The sequence below is a fragment of the Taudactylus pleione genome, unplaced genomic scaffold, assembly GCF_031769625.1.
Source record: "Taudactylus pleione unplaced genomic scaffold, aTauple2 ptg000039l, whole genome shotgun sequence".
Taxonomy (NCBI): Eukaryota; Metazoa; Chordata; class Amphibia; order Anura; family Myobatrachidae; genus Taudactylus; species Taudactylus pleione.
Window position 1 is genome coordinate 12436920 of NW_028284441.1, and position 18053 is coordinate 12454972.

At 41.3% G+C, this 18053-nt stretch overlaps 1 protein-coding gene across 1 annotated transcript; it reads right to left on the reverse strand.

Annotated features, from left to right (window-relative positions):
• Positions 1-5428: 5428 nt before the first annotated feature.
• LOC148538620 (centrin-2) lies at positions 5429-18045 on the reverse strand. The gene is made up of 5 exons (XM_088452730.1): positions 17889-18045; positions 14512-14670; positions 12744-12872; positions 10798-10935; positions 5429-6327 (listed from the first exon to the last, which is right to left on the reverse strand). Exons 1-5 carry the CDS (start codon positions 17889-17891, stop codon positions 6238-6240), a joined length of 519 nt encoding a protein of 172 aa, XP_088308856.1. The 5' UTR covers positions 17892-18045; the 3' UTR covers positions 5429-6237.
• Positions 18046-18053: the final 8 nt, after the last annotated feature.

An 18053-nucleotide genomic window follows, 5' to 3' on the forward strand; every position in this document is an offset into this window, starting at 1 on the left:
TCATATAGCACAAAGTTCATATCATACCAACTAAGAGGTGCGGAGTTGAACTCCGTGAGGTGACGAAGATCTGGTATGGGGCTGAGCCCAAAGACGTGACAAAGATCCGGTATGAAGTGGTGCGGGGTTGAGCCCCAAGACGTAACTGAAAATCCGGTATGGAGCGGTGTGGGGTTGAGCCACAGGACGTGACTGAAATCCGGTATGGAGTTGAGCCCCACGGTGCAAAGGAGATCCGGTATGAGGAGGTGCTGGGGTTGAGCCCCAAAACGTGACTGAGGTCCGGTGTGGAAAGTTGCAGGGTTGAGCCCTGAAGTAAGTGAACTGAGGACTGAGTTTGAGAACCACTGCCCTACACCATCACCCATGTGAAAGTAATGGGGAACGTCGCAATTAAGACATTTCCTGTCCGGTTTTGAGCAGAAAAATAGTCTAATATTCAGACACTGTGCTATGGCTAAATAATAGTTCATCTATACACTACTAAACAGCTTCAGATTACCAGATACGAACATGCACTTGTACAGTTGAGCCATATGTAGAATTTAATCATAAATGTATGTATGTATGTATGTACTAAGCCTCATAATGTTATTGCTTTAAAAGAATTAGAGTAAATATACACACTGGATGTTACGCTCATATAGATAGGAATCATACCATATGTTGCTCTAAGGATACATAAGAAATTTTGTATCCTTTTTAAATTATTTTCTAGAGAAACTTTAATAAAAGTTATATTTTAATCTATGCAATATTACACACGAGTGCCCCAGAATAAGAGCCTTCTCTTTCTCCCATTATACATAATCTCTTGGCTCTAGGAAGCACCACCAATTTGAGTGATTTTCTAACTCGGTATTGGGGTCTAGTAGGACGTATAGTAGGTTTATGTTGGTTAAACAATACATGACTCTTATATACAAATTTTTTGTGCGGATTTCTTCCTCTCCTTTTTTTTACTTTTTAGAAGATAATAGCTAGAATCTGACTGGTTTCTATGAGCAGCATCTCCACTTCTGTAAACCCGCACTTTAGTAAATATACCCCTAAGATGTTTGAAATAAGGCCTCCCCTTCTCACAATTATTGCGGGTAAAGCGGATTACCTGTAATGATTTAGAGGCCAAAAATCTGCTTGACAACATGGTCATTAATATTTCACAAAGGGGTTATGCACGTCATAAATGACATGCTCTACAGAACAAACATCTAAATTTACCAAGATCTAAGCTTTTATCCCCAAAATGCACAAAACAAAGTAAAACTCATATGCATGGATGAACCAATAGTACAAGTAATGTGATAAAAAGCAGAGTTAAGAGATCTTGACCCATTAGAACTCGTGATCCTGAACTCACAGCTTTTAACTCATTGAGTATAATGCCCTGTAAAACTAGGGGCCGAAAATTGTTTTCCCGGTCCTGTTCTACCATCTAAAGTGATGGGAGATCGCGGGCTGCTATTCAATTGTTCCTGCTTTTCGCACTGATCGCGACCAAAGTGGCCGGGTTTAGCCGCATAAATCGGCTACTTCCGACCAAAGTGCTGGGCGCGATCGCGAAAAGTGCCGTTTGGGCGCCCAAACAGGTCACTTTTCGCCCATTTCAGCTCGCACCCCCCTGGGGCTGCGATCTGAAATGGAGCGCTGGCAGCTGATCGTGCCCGACAGGAGCAACAATTGAATAGCTCCGTCGGGCGCGAAGGGGGCTGGAAACAATTCCGCCCATACTGTACTTGTTAAAACAGAAGTGACAAGATACTCTGCCAGTCATTTCTTGAGACAAATAAAACTTTGGTTGCTTCCAATGTCCCAACTGCCTTAGGTGCAGGTTTAAAGGTAAGTGGAAAACACTTTTAGCCATCCACATATGGGCAAAAAATTTCAAACGAGACACTAACATGCAATACGAAATTCGTTATATATCGAATAATTTGTCTACGTGGACGTAGTCAATACACTGTTGCAAAAACTGATAGAACTTAAAGGAACGGATGGATGGCTCTCCATAAAAGCGTTATCAGAAGTACTATAGAAAAAGGCCATAGCATTCAGCCGGTCGCAAGACATTACAGCATGGCACACCATATTTTGGTGTCCCTACATTATAAAATCATAGACCATGCCCCCCCCCCAAATTCTAATAGAGGAGATCGTTCAGACACATTGTTACAGTTGAAGTGCTTGTGGATATACAGGTTGGACACTTTGGGCCCGATTTAGAGATGTACTTAAACCCGCTGGTTTATGTACATTTCAGATGGGTTGCGCAGGACCTGTAATGCGCATGTGCCGATCTAAGTCTACGATGGTGGCTGCCGTGTCCCCTAAGCCGCATGTCAACCGTTCAATCTGTTTGGGGGCGGAGAAGGGTTGGCGACGGCCAGCGTAACAGACACTCTTTCTTTAAACCCATTCATGTTTTTAAAGTCTTTGTATCAATCAAGAACAAAGTTACCAATTGTGTTTTTGTACCCTTAATAGGTCTATGTGCTGTAACAGTTCAGTTATTTTGATTCAAGATTTTCTAAATTTGTTTACTGGTAAAATAACATAATACTTTTAAACATATTCTAAAGGTAACTGAACAGCACTTAAAAAAGAATATGTAACATTTTCGTGTGATAAAGTTTAGTCACATTAGAGTTCTATTATTTGCACTAGAGAATCACTCACCTGAGAAATCAGAGAATGTTATTCTTCAATATAATTTTCTCTGTAAGTTAATTAGGCAGAAAGAAACACCAGAAAATTAATTCCGTGGGGCTACAAAGGAACCATGGAGATCACAGGTTCCCATGGTATTCGCTGTGCTTTGAAATTAATATGCCTTTTGAGTAAAGTAAATAGTAAGTTGCCAACCATTGGGAAAATTCACCAGTTACTGCACTGATGTAAATAAAATTAAAAAAAAAAAGCAAACAATGCTAACCCCTAAATTACCAAATGTAAAGAAATCCTAAAACAGGCCTTTTAAAGAAAAAAAAAATGCAAAGCTTTGTATTAAACTGAAGTTTACTACAGAACTAAAATGTTACTGTGAACTTTATAAAGAGGTCTTAATCCAGGAAAGATCTAATCTAAAAATACAACAAAACATACGCTTTACTATAATTCCCTACAAATAAAAATCTATTATGTAATTTGCTATTGTGTCTGTCGGTATCATGCGCAATGGAGCAGTTACACTTGCACACCCCCTGCTGACAGCTCCCTGTAACTACCCCTAAATGCAGAGGGGAGCACCAACCCGAACCCAGAGCAAGAGCGATACAGGAACGAGGGAGCCTAAATGTGTTAGAAAGTGTGAGCTCAGAGAGGCGGAACATCATCCAAGTGTCAGTGATATGGCACCTCAGATAGAGGGGTTGCAGGAGGGCCTGACCAGTGACTGTGACAGTCTACACATAGCTCTAAAAATGTAAGACACTTGAATTACTGAGGAGTACAACAGACATTGGAAGCAGGCACCAACACCCCAGAAGCACCCAGACACACGCCCCCCCGCCCCCAGCATTTACTTCCAACACTCCAGCAGCACCCAAACACTCTCACTCCTGCATTCACTACTAACACTCCAGCAGCACCCAGACACACGCTCTACCTTGCTTTCATTACCAACACTCCAGCAGCACCGATACACTCTCACCCTTGCACCCACTAACACCCCAGCAGCAACCAGGCACTCACTCTCCCCCCCTCCACAGTAACTTCCAACAACCCAGCAGCACTCAGTCTCCTCCCTCTGCATTCATTGCCAACACCGCAGCAGCACCCACACACCCTCCCCCTATGCATTTACTACTAACACCTTAACAGCACCCAGACACACATGCTCTCCCTCCCTGCATTCACTGCCATGCAAACACCACAGCAGCAGCCTTCAGACTTACAGTTCTCTCCTATTAACTACCCACACCTCAGCATCCAAACACTACCTGTTGCAAATCAGGGTCTTCCGTTCTTGCATTGTGTTGCTCCAGCAGCAACAGCAGAGTTAGCAAGTCCCATGTGTGTGTGAGGGGGAAGATCCAACAAAGGAGGGAGGGGCCATGCACTCCAACCTGTCCCTTTTATGTACATTGGTGCAGTTTCCTTTGCTGGAGATCTGTCCCTAGAGAGCGGACTCCAGGGTGGGGGGCCCTTGGAGATTGAGGACTGTGGCACATGCTACCTGCTTATTCCTGCTCTGGGGCGCATAAATCAGTACCTGGAACGGAATGGAGGAGATGAGTGTGCCCCTTTAATTTTTTGTGCCAAAGGCAAACTTTCATTGTCTCCTGTATTTTCGGCCCTGATTAGTGAAATTGTTAAAGGTGAACTTGAAACAGAAGCTACACTGCTGCAGACTGTTTCAGTTGTCAATAAAAGGTGTCCTTGGCATGGGTCTAAGGGAAATACATCACTAACTAGGCCTGATCTAGTAGATGCTTTTGTCTACTGTGTCCATGATGGGGGTGTAATTGAAAGTATTGGCATCAATTCTGTATTCAATTACCTCGTAGGATTTCTTCAAGATAAAATCTGTACATAAATGACAATAATCTTGCCTCAGAATTATATTAATTGCAGAACTAGCGATTCTATGCTCAGCCATTTTAAATGCAGCCGATATGGAACTTTTTTTTTTTCACTTTGGCACTTCTGAAGAATGGTCAGGGCAAATTATAGCATGGATAAGACACTTTTTCTAAAAGTTAAATACTTCAAAGAAAAGTTGCAGGAGGGGGAACATGTACACAGAGCACCTAATTGCAGGTGTGTGTTTTTGTTACCATTATCAACCACCATTCCTTTGATGATTAAATCCAGTCATCTGACGAAACGCGTTATTTGCATGGCTTGGAATAAATTCTCTCTGTTTGGAAGTGCGCAATTCCTGACTTGCTCGATTCGATAGTGAAAAAGGCAACTACATAGTACAGCCTGTGTTACTGTCATTAACATAATTTTTAATAAATTCTGGTACATAGGCATAAATATTTCAATAAATTTTATAAAAAGTGATGTCCTGCACTATCAAAGCAGCCCATCTTTGTTTTATTATTAGATCTTTCTGTTGCGTGGTGGTCGGGTGAACTGGAAGTTGCAAAGAATATATTCATCTTGGTGCCATATAACTTGATTCCTAATTTTTTAGTGAATAGCACACAGTTATTTTTGTCACATTGACATTTTCTTATTTTTATAGCATATATAAGGCCTACTTTAGATATCATTTTGGACATTATTTCCACTGTTAATGGGAAAGTACTTTGAACTACTGCAATCATACAAATATAACGCATTCCACATTTGTGGCATTTTACACACACACACACACACACACACACACACACACACACACACACACACACACACACACACACACACACACACACACAATGAAAAGTAACAAAAAAAAAACTGATTACAGCCTAAACATAAATAAAATGACAGATATAACAGTATATTTATGTAAACAAGATATCGTACATGTATTATAGAATTACATAAATAGAAATACAGATAAATAATTTTCTGAATGTGCTTAATAGACCCCCGCCCACCCCGGCAGTATAATATATTTCAAAATAAAAACATTTCACAACATCCAAACAAAACGTTCACAAACAGAGTTTTTTTTGTACAAAAATAATATAGCTAAAAAGGCAACTTACATTCAATAGTATTTGGTTGTCTGCAATGTTGAACTTTTCACAATAACTCAATACACAGTAGGAGTCACAATATAATCACTACATAAACAAATAATTTACAGGATACAGAAAGGTGAATATTTTAAAACATGGCAGATATGACAAAGATAAAATAAGCTATTCAAATAAATGAATCTGAGCAGAGCTTCAGGAAAACATGGACTGGTCATGTTACCAAACATATGCTATGTGGTTCATTTGTTTAAAAGAAAGGTAAAATTTAGACCATGTCCATTATGCATTTAAATATATTGAACTTTTTTGCAACCCTAGCTTTACCAAAGCGCCGGCATACACCAATTTAGGCACTTTGCTTTTTGTCAATGAGAAACGGGAAGAAAAAAAACAAACAAAGATGGTCTCATATATGCTGGTTGGCACATTGCGTGGCTTGTCATCAAAATTGGTAAAATGACACATTTGTGCTATCACATGTATCTTCATACACGTCTCAGTGCTTGTGTTTAGAACAGCCGCTTCCTGAAAGTAAAACTAAAACTGATAGTCACCGAGGCATGATGATTTAAGTAAGAACACTTCAGTACAGACTGGTCTTCTTCATTATTCTAAGGAACTCTTGTTCATTCACTTCCCCATCGCCGTCCCTGTCTGCTTCGTCAATCATCTCCTGTAGAAAACAAAGTACAAGAGTAAAATAGGACCATTAAGCCCTACAGCAGACTGCACATGAAATAACACGTCATATGATGCATGTGCCGGGTACAAGGATTATTGTCTACAGTAATTTGCCTGCACATCAGCATTTTCTTATAACACAAAATCAAGAGGTTTATATTCTGTACCACAGATCAACACAAAAAGATTCTAATGTCAAATAGATAACTTTACAGAAAATAAATTGATTACACCTGTAGCAGGATTCCACCACGGGTGTTTGGCGCTGGCAAGATCGCCCCGGTAGGAGGAGAGGACCCTTTTCCTTACAGGGTCGCGGCATCCAGATCACCCCCAGTGGGTAAGCCAGCTATTGCTGCCACTTTTTCAACCGTCCAGCTCATGAGCTGAAAAACGGACTGATACAAGTGAACTATTTCAATACAGAGGTGATATATGTTTGCAGCATTATTGTTACCATTGCAGATTTAGCAGTTCAAGAACGTTTATATACTCTAGGACAGAGGTAGCCAACCCAGTCCTGGAGAGCTAACAGTTCACGTTATTCAAACCACCTAGCAGGTGCACAAGTGTAGTCATTACTCACTAACACAAATCCACAAGTGGAGCTAATTATTTAATTTGTGATGAGACCTGGAAAACATGCACTGCTGGTAAACTCTCGAGGACCAGGTTTGGCTACCCATGCTCTAGGAACACTGTCTATAGAGCATTGTATACTAATCCTGCTACACTTCAATGGAAACAATCACACTGCATCATATGTACTGTACTAACTGCTTTACTCTGCATTGCTATTAATATTTGCTATACCATCTGCACACCAACCATCTCCGCTTACATAGCCCCCATATATGTACTTTTTTCCCTATTGATTACACAAATATATATATATATATATATATATACACACACACACATACACACACACACACACGACTATCAACATGCTATGAACAGAAATCATCTACCTCAACTATACTGAATTTTCTGCACAAAATGGACTTCTACTTTACCGCTAACAGGAACTCTGCTACACAGCACAGAACTACCCTTGCTGGGATGACATTCCCCCCCCCCCCCCCCCTCCCCCCTCCCAGCTTTTCTACTGTGTTGCTCTTACTGCATTTTTGCAATTCACTTATGATCAAAACCAAATCAATTACCTCTCCCTACTTCCATCCATACATGGCTATATAGCATACGCACCTTTCATATGTATACATACACATATGTGTTTCTGTAGATATATATTTGTGTTCCTCATTAATATTCTTTGCACATTGATTTTCATATTCATATACTTGCATTTTTATCTTTATTACTACCTTCTTATTATATATTTCTCATCTTAATTATGTTCTATTGTATTACTGGTATCTCTATTTTTATTTATACTCGTAAATATATTTTCATATTTCCGGTTCTTACCATAACTCTTATTTTCCCATATGTATATAAATTATTGTTAAATTGCAATCCTTCATTCCATCCTTTAATGATTCATGCAATCCTTCATTCCATCCAATTATGATTCATGTTCACTTGTATATTTAATTAATTTATTGATGGTATAGTCATGCAATAATTCTTCCCTGTGCTTATGTATACGCACTCAGGGCCCGATTCAGAGTTGGGAATAGAGTGAGATATCTCTCTCAACTGATCATCTTGGTGAAACCATGCTGCACTACAGGTGCAGCAGATTTAACATGTGCAGAGAGATTTAGATTTGGGAGGGAGGTGTCCAAACTGACATATAAATTATAGAGTAATAATAAAGCTGTGCAGTATTTGTGGGCTACATGCAAAAGCAGCCAGTATTTACCCTAAATGCAAACAAAATAATTATGTATTTACACCCCTTGCATTGCAATATGGTTTGTCCAGGTAGACAGTTAAGTGCTATCTCTCTCTCTATTCCAAACTCTGAATCAGGCCCTCATTTCCACCAATCTCTAATTAAGTATTTATCCACCACTAAGTATATATGTGTCCCATACATATTACTGTAACATACTGTAACATATGTCCCTATATACTGCCATGGTCATCATTCTTGCACATAAATAAATGCCAGAGCACTATGACCTTTCCAAACTCTATGCCAAATATGGTTTACCGTCTTCTAATGACATCTCTCCTATAGTTCCTTAAGAGATAAAAACGCACACCCAATATCGACAACCGGAAAGCTTGCGCTCCAAAGAAGCACCCAGCAACGAGTCATGCATTCCAAAGACGGGATATGACGACCTCATCTCCATCTAATGGCTGCGCATGTGCAATTGAAATAGACAGGCATGCCAGGAGTTGGAGGAGCACGTGACCAACACGTGACCGCAAGCGACCAGTAGGACGGAGGAGGACATGCAGGCCGGACTGGAAGTAGGACACCATGGCCGCAGACGTGACGACGTTGGGCCTCACAGGAATGGCTAACAGCAAACTGACCTCACCGTAAGTGACGTGAAGAAGTAAGGCCCAAATACACCGGAAGGGGGGCAGCACAAACGGAACTATGAATACACTGCTCCTATTAATATATATATATAAATATAAATATATATATATATATTACATACATACATACAAATACATACACACACACACACGCACAGTACCAGTCAAGTTTTTGTTTATTTTAATTATTTTCAGCATAGTAGATTAATACTGAAGACATCAAAACTATGAAAGAACACACATGGAATTATGTTGTAAACAAAAAAGTGTTAAACAAATCAAAATATGTTTTATATTTTAGAATCCTCAAAGTAGCCCCCTTTTGCAGCACTCCATCACTGTCCTTCTTGGTCAAGTAGCCCTTACATAGCCTGGAGGTGTGTTTGGGGTCGTTGAAATAAATATATATATTAATTCCTTTCATGTATAGTTACTCCAGTTAAGCACTAGGTTGTTTTACTACCTGACCACCTTATTATTATCATTATCTGCAGCGCCTTACAAAGTATATAAACAAATTGTAGACAAGTGACAGAACAATACAATACAGGACATGGATAATATATATTGCTACATTAGCGACCATATCACCCAGATAAGCAACAGAGCATAAGCAGCCAAGTGTTAGGTGACCTAGTGGGGAGTAAGAAATAAATGACACTAAAGTAGGGAGAAGCACAAGAGGGTAGATGGCCTGTGCGTAAGAGCTTACATTCTAAAAAGGTGGGGGAAGACAAACTGGTTTGACACAGATGGGGAGGAAGGAGCATATAGCAGGGAGTTAGAATGATAGCTTATAGGCATACCATCCCCTTGAAGAAGTCCACCAGGGACGAAACACGTTTGAAGTCTTACCTCATTGACATATCTTATCTTGTTTTTAGTAGAAGAGGATTAGGTATCTATTTGTTTTTAGCATTTACCTCATTTATCAATTGTTTTATATCTACTGCCTTTTATATTGTTGTCTCTATGTTTTAGTGTCCCATTTTTTTTTATTATAAATAAATTGCATTGTTATAACTCTAAATACTTTGTTTTATTTCATCAGTGAACTATTCTTCTTTGCACTAAGTTATCTTATTTGCACAGATAGCACCTGCACTTTATGCATATATGAATTTTTTTGCATGGCACTGTTAGGCGCTCTGTCCCAATTTCACTGTTTACACACACACACACACACACACACACACACACACACACACAACTGTCTGTAACAGTCACACAGTCAGGAAGTTCATTCTAAAGCAAGAGCTCCCATCCACATCATTTAGGGTAGATACAAGAAAAGCTTATTGAAGCTCAGCGGAAGAAGATTTCAAACACTTATGGGCCAATGCAGGGTTGAAGACAAGTCCCGGGCTGCTCCTATCTGTATGGTATGCTTGGTTTGATACTGGTCATCTCCATAAGTGAACACGTGCGCCAACCCTATTCTTGGTGCAAAAATTCCATAGAGCCATATTTACGCTTGCGTAACTCTGCAATTCCATTCTTACGTTGCAGCACAGCTACGCACATTCAGTTGAAAGTGGAGATGTGACACATGGATATGTCTCTCCATCATCCATAGTTACGTACATATGATTCTGGAGTATGCCAGTGCAAGAGCGCGTAAGATACGCTCCGCAAACGGACATGTATTCAACTTTGCATCAGCCTTCTTATATCTCGTGGAGCACTGTCAAATCCATCATAAGTAAATGGGGAGGTTGTTGTTTGGCTATGAATTTGTATACAACAGTCTGTACACTAAAACTGAGCATCCATATTATAAGGGCATTTGTCCTATTGCGGAGACTGAAACACCTATCCATGGGACAATAACAGTGTAAGCACGTCAGAAAACTTTCCAAGATAGGGTGCAAAATGGAATGGAGCAAGATATCAATATTTGAGGACAACCTATTAAAGTCTGCAAGTAAAGTATAGGACTTTATAGAAGATCTAGATCACAGCAGGTATTCAAATTAAGAATATGACACCTGTCGATTACCTGCAGTTCTTCATCAGTGAGGTTCTCTCCAAGCTCCTTTGCTACACGTTTCAAATTTTTAAAAGATATCTTTCCAGTTTCATCATCATCAAATAACCGGAATGCTTTCATTATCTCCTCCTTGGAATCTTTTTCGGCCTGGAAGAAAGGTAGATGGTCTTGATATATAGCAATTCAAACAGCCTTTACAATCTATGTAGTAGCGCTATGTAGTGTATGTATGTATTGGTGCTAGACTGATTTTCCTTGCAAAACATTTTTATAGTGCTGATCTGCTCTATCAGTCCTTACATTGGCAGCCTGCATTCTACCAAATCCTATATACAATTATTCTACCAACAGAAAGGTCCATAAACAACACTACGCCAACCTACATCTCTTCACTCATCTCAAAATATCTCCCAACTGCCCCCCTACTCTCTGTACAAGATCTGTGGCTCTCATCCACACTCATTACCTACTCCCATTCCCAGTTACAGGACTTTTTCTGGGCTGCACCTACTCTGTGGAATACCAATACTCACATAACAATACTTTCCTTTAAACCTGGGGTGGGGAACCTTTTTTTCTGCGGAGGGCCATTTTGATTTATATATATATATAAAACAGTATTTTCAGGCCTGGTACACGCCACGCCCCCTCCGTGTGACGCCACACGGGGGCGAGGTCACAATCTTAGGTGATTACAGCAATGCCCGGAGCATCCTGAGGATGCTCCAGGGAGCTATAATGGCAGTGGTGTGACCGTCTAAAGCATCCTAAGGACGCTCCAGGCAGCACTGCTGCATAGATTCTGGCTACAGGGTGCCATTCTAGGCTCCCTGATAGCCAAAGGAGGCTAGCAGAAAAATGCTCCAAGGGCCAGACCAAATGATTCCGGGCCTTATACGGCCCCAGGGCCTGAGGATCCCCATCCCTGCTTTAAACCTTTAAGCTTTCTCTGAAACTCCCTTCGGCAAGTTCATCAAATTCCAGAACTACCACCTAACCTCAATAAGTTACCAAATTATCTCTCGTCTAAACAGTTCAAACAAAATTTAAATGTGTTCTTCCCGTACTAAAACATCCCTTTGATTCCAGGCCAAAATTGCTGCAAACATTGTTGTATGACTGGTTCATGCAGCTCAATAAGCACTTTCTTCTATATCTAGCACTTAACCTCATGTATCAAATTCCTATTTCCCTATAGATTGTAAGCTTGCAGGCAGGACTCTCTTACCTTTCTCTCTGTTAACACCAAGGGGTAAATTTACTAAAGTGAGAGTTTTTAGAAGTGAGTTTTAGAAGAGATGTTGCCCATAACAACCAATCAGATTCTAGCTATTATCTTCTAGAAGGTGCTAGTTAAATGTTAAGTAGAATCTGATTGGTTGCTATGGGCAACATCACTTTTAAAAGTCACTTCTAAAAATTCTCACTTTAGTAAATTTACCCCGAAGTCTTGTTTTATTACTGTGTTCCCAATTGTAAACGCAATGGAATATGCGGACGCTATATTAATAAAAGTTTATTAAATAATAGAAATACTTGGAACTGCCTTTGGAAAATCAATACATTCTACCACTAGGAACACTGCCTTCATTACTTTTCACAGTTTTTTTTCATAAAATACTAGGTGGTTTAGCCTCATTTATCTATTAGATGAATCATTTTGTGAGGAGCTGTTTGAGCATTCTATTCGCATCGATGTGCAAATATGACGCATTTGCAGGGAAAAGTAACATGAAAAGATGCTCTGCGCTACCAAGTCACACCATGGAGTGGCACAACTAGAAGGGTTGTTTAACGCGCAAGGAGGCTAGATGTATGAGGACACATCGGTATCACAGTCTCTCTAAGGAATGTCCTCACACGTAGCTATTCTTTATTTTGTTTTTTTATATTGGGTTTTATATTTTTATAAATACACAGAAACTAAAACAAAAAAAAATACGTAGCTGTTTTACCATCTTCTGGGTCATAGCAGACAGAAAGTCGCTGAAGCTGATTTTTCCAGTCCCCTCTTTATCAATATCTGCGATCATCTTCTTAATTTCCTCTTTCTTGGGTTCAAACCCCAGTGCTCGCATGGCAACCTGCAAACATCAAGTAGGAAGCTTAGAATAAACAATTCCACTATCGCCATAACTAGAAGAGATACAGCAGATATTATTTCTCATGTGGGACAAGACGGGTGCAATAGAAGAATTAGTGCACATATCTTAAAGAGAATTTGTAGAATAAATCCCAAGGAGAGCCGGTTTACATGCGCTCCCTAACATCTTCAAACCATGGCCTTTACTTACGAATCAATGACTTTTGAAAGCCACTGCTTCCTGGCGGTTTGGAGATGAAAATTTAAAGCGGCACTCTCATTCATGCTTTACAGTGAGTGCTGCTTTAAATCCAGCTCCAACCCTTCGGGAAGCGAGAGCTTACAAAAGCCGCCACTTTGTAAATATAGCCCCATGTATGTACTGGGGGTCTGATTCAGACCCGCTCGCAAGCGGGACGCTGTTGGGCCAGTGCGCATGCGCACAAGGGAGCCGGCTCCGTCGTGCGCATGCGCGAGACCCGCATAGCGACGGGCAAGCCGTCGCTATGGGTCTCGCTACAAAGGGGGCGTGCCGTCGATGGTGAGTGACAGCATGCCCCCTTTGGTGGGCGTGGCTGCCCAGGCAGAGGCGTTCTCATGGGAACGCCTACCGTCTGGGGCCGGCCCCACTGACATCATTAGTGATGTCAGTGGGAGTGCTTTGGCTCTGATAGAGAAAAAAATCACTCCAGGGCTTGCGGCAACGAGACACTACCGCAAGGGTCTCGTCGCAAGCCCGATGGTCGCGATGGTCTTGACCATCGCGACCATCTTTTTGGCCGCTCGCTATAGTGGTCACCCACAGCTATGCGAGCGGCCAGGAGGCCGCTCTAAAAAAAGAGAAGGAGGGCCCCGATTCAGAGCGAGCACTCTGAAAGAGCGTCCGGCTCTGAATCAGGCCCAGAGTTCTAACATTGCATGCTAAAGTAGGCACTGGGGTCGATTCAAATAGCCGCAAGGCAGCTTGCCCCACGAGTAATTACGGCTATATGCAGAACTTACAGTAGCCCCCGAACTCGCAGATTTGTGTATGCAGTCCAATACAAAAGAAAAGTGCATCCAGAGGTGAGATCGGGCTGCGAAAGGGTGTTTAGCTGCTTTTTCTACGCAGTAGTAACAGCAACTCGCCCCCCCAGCGACTTATTGCACCGACACCATTGTATCATCCCCTCCCTGTATATAACTCCCTGCATCAACAAAGACTTAATAACAAGCCAAACCTGCCCAGAATCATGGAAGATTATTTGGTTCTCAGTATATGCAGCAGATCAGCACTCCCTGAGACATCTGGGTAATTTATTTCAGAATAAAAAGTTTCTGCATGTAGTCTTCTGGGTATAAAGCATCTTGTGCACGATAAAATAATATAGCGCTTTTCTTCAACAGGACTCAAAGTGCCTTAAACAATAGGGGGTAAATTTACTAAAGTGAGAGTTTTTAGAAGTGAGTTTTAGAAGAGATGTTGCCATAGCAACCAGTCAGATTCTAGCCATTATCTTCTAGAAGGTGCTAGTTAAATGTTAAGTAGAATCCGATTGGTTGCTATGGGCAACATCTAAAACTCACTTCTAAAAACTCACTTTAGTAAATTTACCCCTAGTACTTCTGTCTGTAAGAGTAATCCCTAACAAGGAAACCACCTTTAGTTCCTTAACATCAATGGTCCCAGTGCCATCAGTATCAAACAGATCAAAAGCTTCTCGGATCTCTTGCTTCTGCTCCTCTGTGAGTTCAGGCTTCAGACTGGTCTTTTTCCTCTGTGTTGTCACTCCTAATGTCGGCTTCTTGTAATTAGATGCCTAGATAGGCGGAAAACAAATACTGTGTCTACAGGTTGATTTAAAAATTATTTTTTTTAAACAAAGTCTCACTTATCTTCATGACTGCTAAAATTCCCATTCTGCTTACACACAAATATAGGTATGTCGTCAATGACTGTCTAGGCAGTCATTACATCTACACCACAATGCCAAATTTTAGCATGTTGACATGGTTAATACGTAGTTATATGACACACCTACTGTATAGTCATAATGTCAACAATGCAAATCTTAGGGTGAGACATTTCAATAAGTCGACTTATGACAGTGTTGGCATGTTCCAAGTTGACATTGTGCATGTCGACATTATAAAAGTGTTGGCATGTACACACTGTCGACATGGAGTACAAATCATACAGTACCAAAACCCACATATATATTTGAACAGATAAAACTAGACATAGGCTGCATTGACTATTAAAGCTGTATCACTTCTTCTATAATAAGCTTTTTATAGGTCAGCCTCTTGCCCATCTTGTGGGCAGCTATGAATATTCATGAGTAGGAGTAAAGGGGCACATCCACTAGCAGACTGTGAAAAGACTGCACGATTGTGACATTGTAATTGTGCAGTCGTTTCACCCTCCCTCATCATGGGCAATCTGTCATTATCGGCAGATTGACTAGCATGTTCAGGCGATGATAAATGTCAAAAACGACCAGCAGGAGTGCGCATCGCTGGTCGTTTTCGACATTTTCATGGCCGATTTGTGAACGATTAATGAACGATTTCGTTATCATTCAATTGCTCATTTTAATTAGGTAGTGGATACCCGCCTTGAGTGTGTGACTAGCCCATGTATTGGCAGGAGCATGCTCACTGTGCTCCTGTGTAAGGTAGGTTACAAATCAGAACAATGCCAAAACTTCCTGTGTGCCCATATAGTTGCCAGATTCCAGTATATCAGCTGAGGACCGCAGTACTTTCTGACCACACCTACAGCTAATTTACATATTATATTCATTATCAGTATGTTATACCCATGCCTGATACATTATACTCAGTGCCCAGCATGTTATACATTATACTGTGATACATTATACTCAGTGCCCAGCATGTTATACATTATACTGTGATACATTATACTCAATGCCCGGCATGGTATACCCAGGCCTGATACATTACCATGCTGGGCACTGAGTATAATGTATCAGGCCTGGGAATAACATGCTGGGCACTGAGTATAATGTATCACAGTATAATGTATAATATGCTGGGCTCTGATTATAATGTATCAGGCCTGGGTATACCATGCTGGGCACTGAGTATAATGTATCAAGCCTGGGAATAACATCCTGGGCACTGAGTATAATGTATCACAGTATAATGTATAACATGCTGGGCACTGAGTATAATGTATCAGGCCTGGGTATAACATGCTGGGCACTGAGTATAATGGATCAAGCCTGGGTATACCATGCTGGGCATTGAGTATAATGTATATACTCAGTGCCCAGCATGGTATACATTATACTCAATGCCCAGCATGGTATACCCAGGCCTGATACATTACCATGCTGGGCACTGAGTATAATGTATCAGGCCTGGGTATAACATGCTGGGCACTGAGTATAATGGATCAAGCCTGGGTATACCATGCTGGGCATTGAGTATAATGTATATACTCAGTGCCCAGCATGTTATACCCAGGCCTGATACATTATACTCAGTGCCCAGGATGTTATTCCCAGGCTTGATACATTATACTCAGTGCCCAGCATGGTATACCCAGGCCTGATACATTATAATCAGAGCCCAGCATGTTATACATTATACTGTGATACATTATACTCAGTGCCCAGCATGTTATTCCCAGGCCTGATACATTATACTCAGTGCCCAGCATGGTATATCCAGGCCTGATCCATTATACTCAGTGCCCAGTATTGTATACCCAGGCCTACTCCATTATACTCAGTGCCCAGCATTGTATACCCAGGCCTGATCCATTATACTCAGCCCCCAGCATGTTATACCCAGGCCTGATCCATTATACTCAGCCCCCAGCATGTTATACCCAGGCCTGATCCATTATACTCAGTGCCCAGCATGTTATACCCAGGCCTGATACATTATACTCAGTGCCCAGCATGTTATACCCAGGCCTGATACAGTATAATCAGTGCCCAGCATGTTATACCCAGGCCTGATACAGTATAATCAGTGCCCAGCATGTTATACATTATACTGTGATCCATTATACTCAGTGCCCAGCATGGTATACCCAGACCTGATCCATTATACTCAGTGCCCAGCAGTATACCCAGGCCTGATCCATTATACTCAGTGCCCAGCATGTTATACATTATACTGTGATACATTATACGGTGCCCAGCATGTTATACCCAGGCCTGTTACATTATACTCAATGCCCAGCATGTTATACCCAGGCCTGTTACATTATACTCAGTGCCCAGCATGGTATACCCAGGCTTGTTACATTATACTCAGTGCCCAGCATGGTATACCCAGGCTTGATACATTATACTCTGTGCCCAGGATGTTATACATTATACTGTGCCCAGCATGTTATACCCAGGCCTGATACATTATACTCAGTACCCAGCATGGTATACATTATACTGTGATATATTATACTGTGCCCAGCATGTTATTACTCAGGGCCCAGCATGTTATACTCAGTGCCCAGCATGGTATACCCATGCCTGATACATTATACTCAGTACCCAGCATGTTATTCCCAGGCCTGATACATTATACTCAGTACCCAGCATGGTATACATTATACTGTGCCCAGCATGTTATTACTCAGTGCTCAGCATGTTATATCCAGGCCTGATACATTATACTCAGTGCCCAGCATGTTATATCCAGGCCTAACACGTTGAAAACAAATGCAGCCAGTATCAGGACATAACTGGAATCCATTGAGGACACCTTTTTATAATCAAACATAAATAGAGCAAGTCCTGGAACAGAGACCGTCTACCTCGATGGTGTGTAATATATACTATATAATATAATATCTGTGAGTCAGCGATCCCCAAAAAGGAGGAGGATAATGAATGACTTAAAATTAGGTGGTTAAGGAATGACTTAGAAACCATAAGCCCCAGCATACTCTGCCAGCCTTTCACCACATGCTCTCTAAGCTGTCAGCTCTTGGGCTTAGCCCTGCAGTGACTATTTTCTGCTCCAGGCTGGCAGTAACAGCACGCCTCCACCCCTCACTCACCATACTGGGCAGTTGGCAGCAGCAGGACCGCCGAGCCGGGTATATACCACACACACCTATACACAGCCCAACCAACTGCTCCAATAACCAGAACAGGCCGCTGATGTTCAGCCAATCATCGCTCAGTATACAGGACCGGCCACTCCTATTGGTCTGCTGTCAGTG

What these genes read in the sequence shown, in the direction of transcription:
- LOC148538620 (XM_088452730.1), bottom strand. An exon ending in TTGATGTTAAGGAACTAAAG is followed by an intron (nt 12,873 to 14,511) that starts GTGGTTTCCTTG and finishes TGATGTTTGCAG; the next exon opens with GTTGCCATGCGAGCACTGGG. An exon ending in TCACTGATGAAGAACTGCAG is followed by an intron (nt 6,328 to 10,797) that starts GTAATCGACAGG and finishes TGTTTTCTACAG; the next exon opens with GAGATGATTGACGAAGCAGA.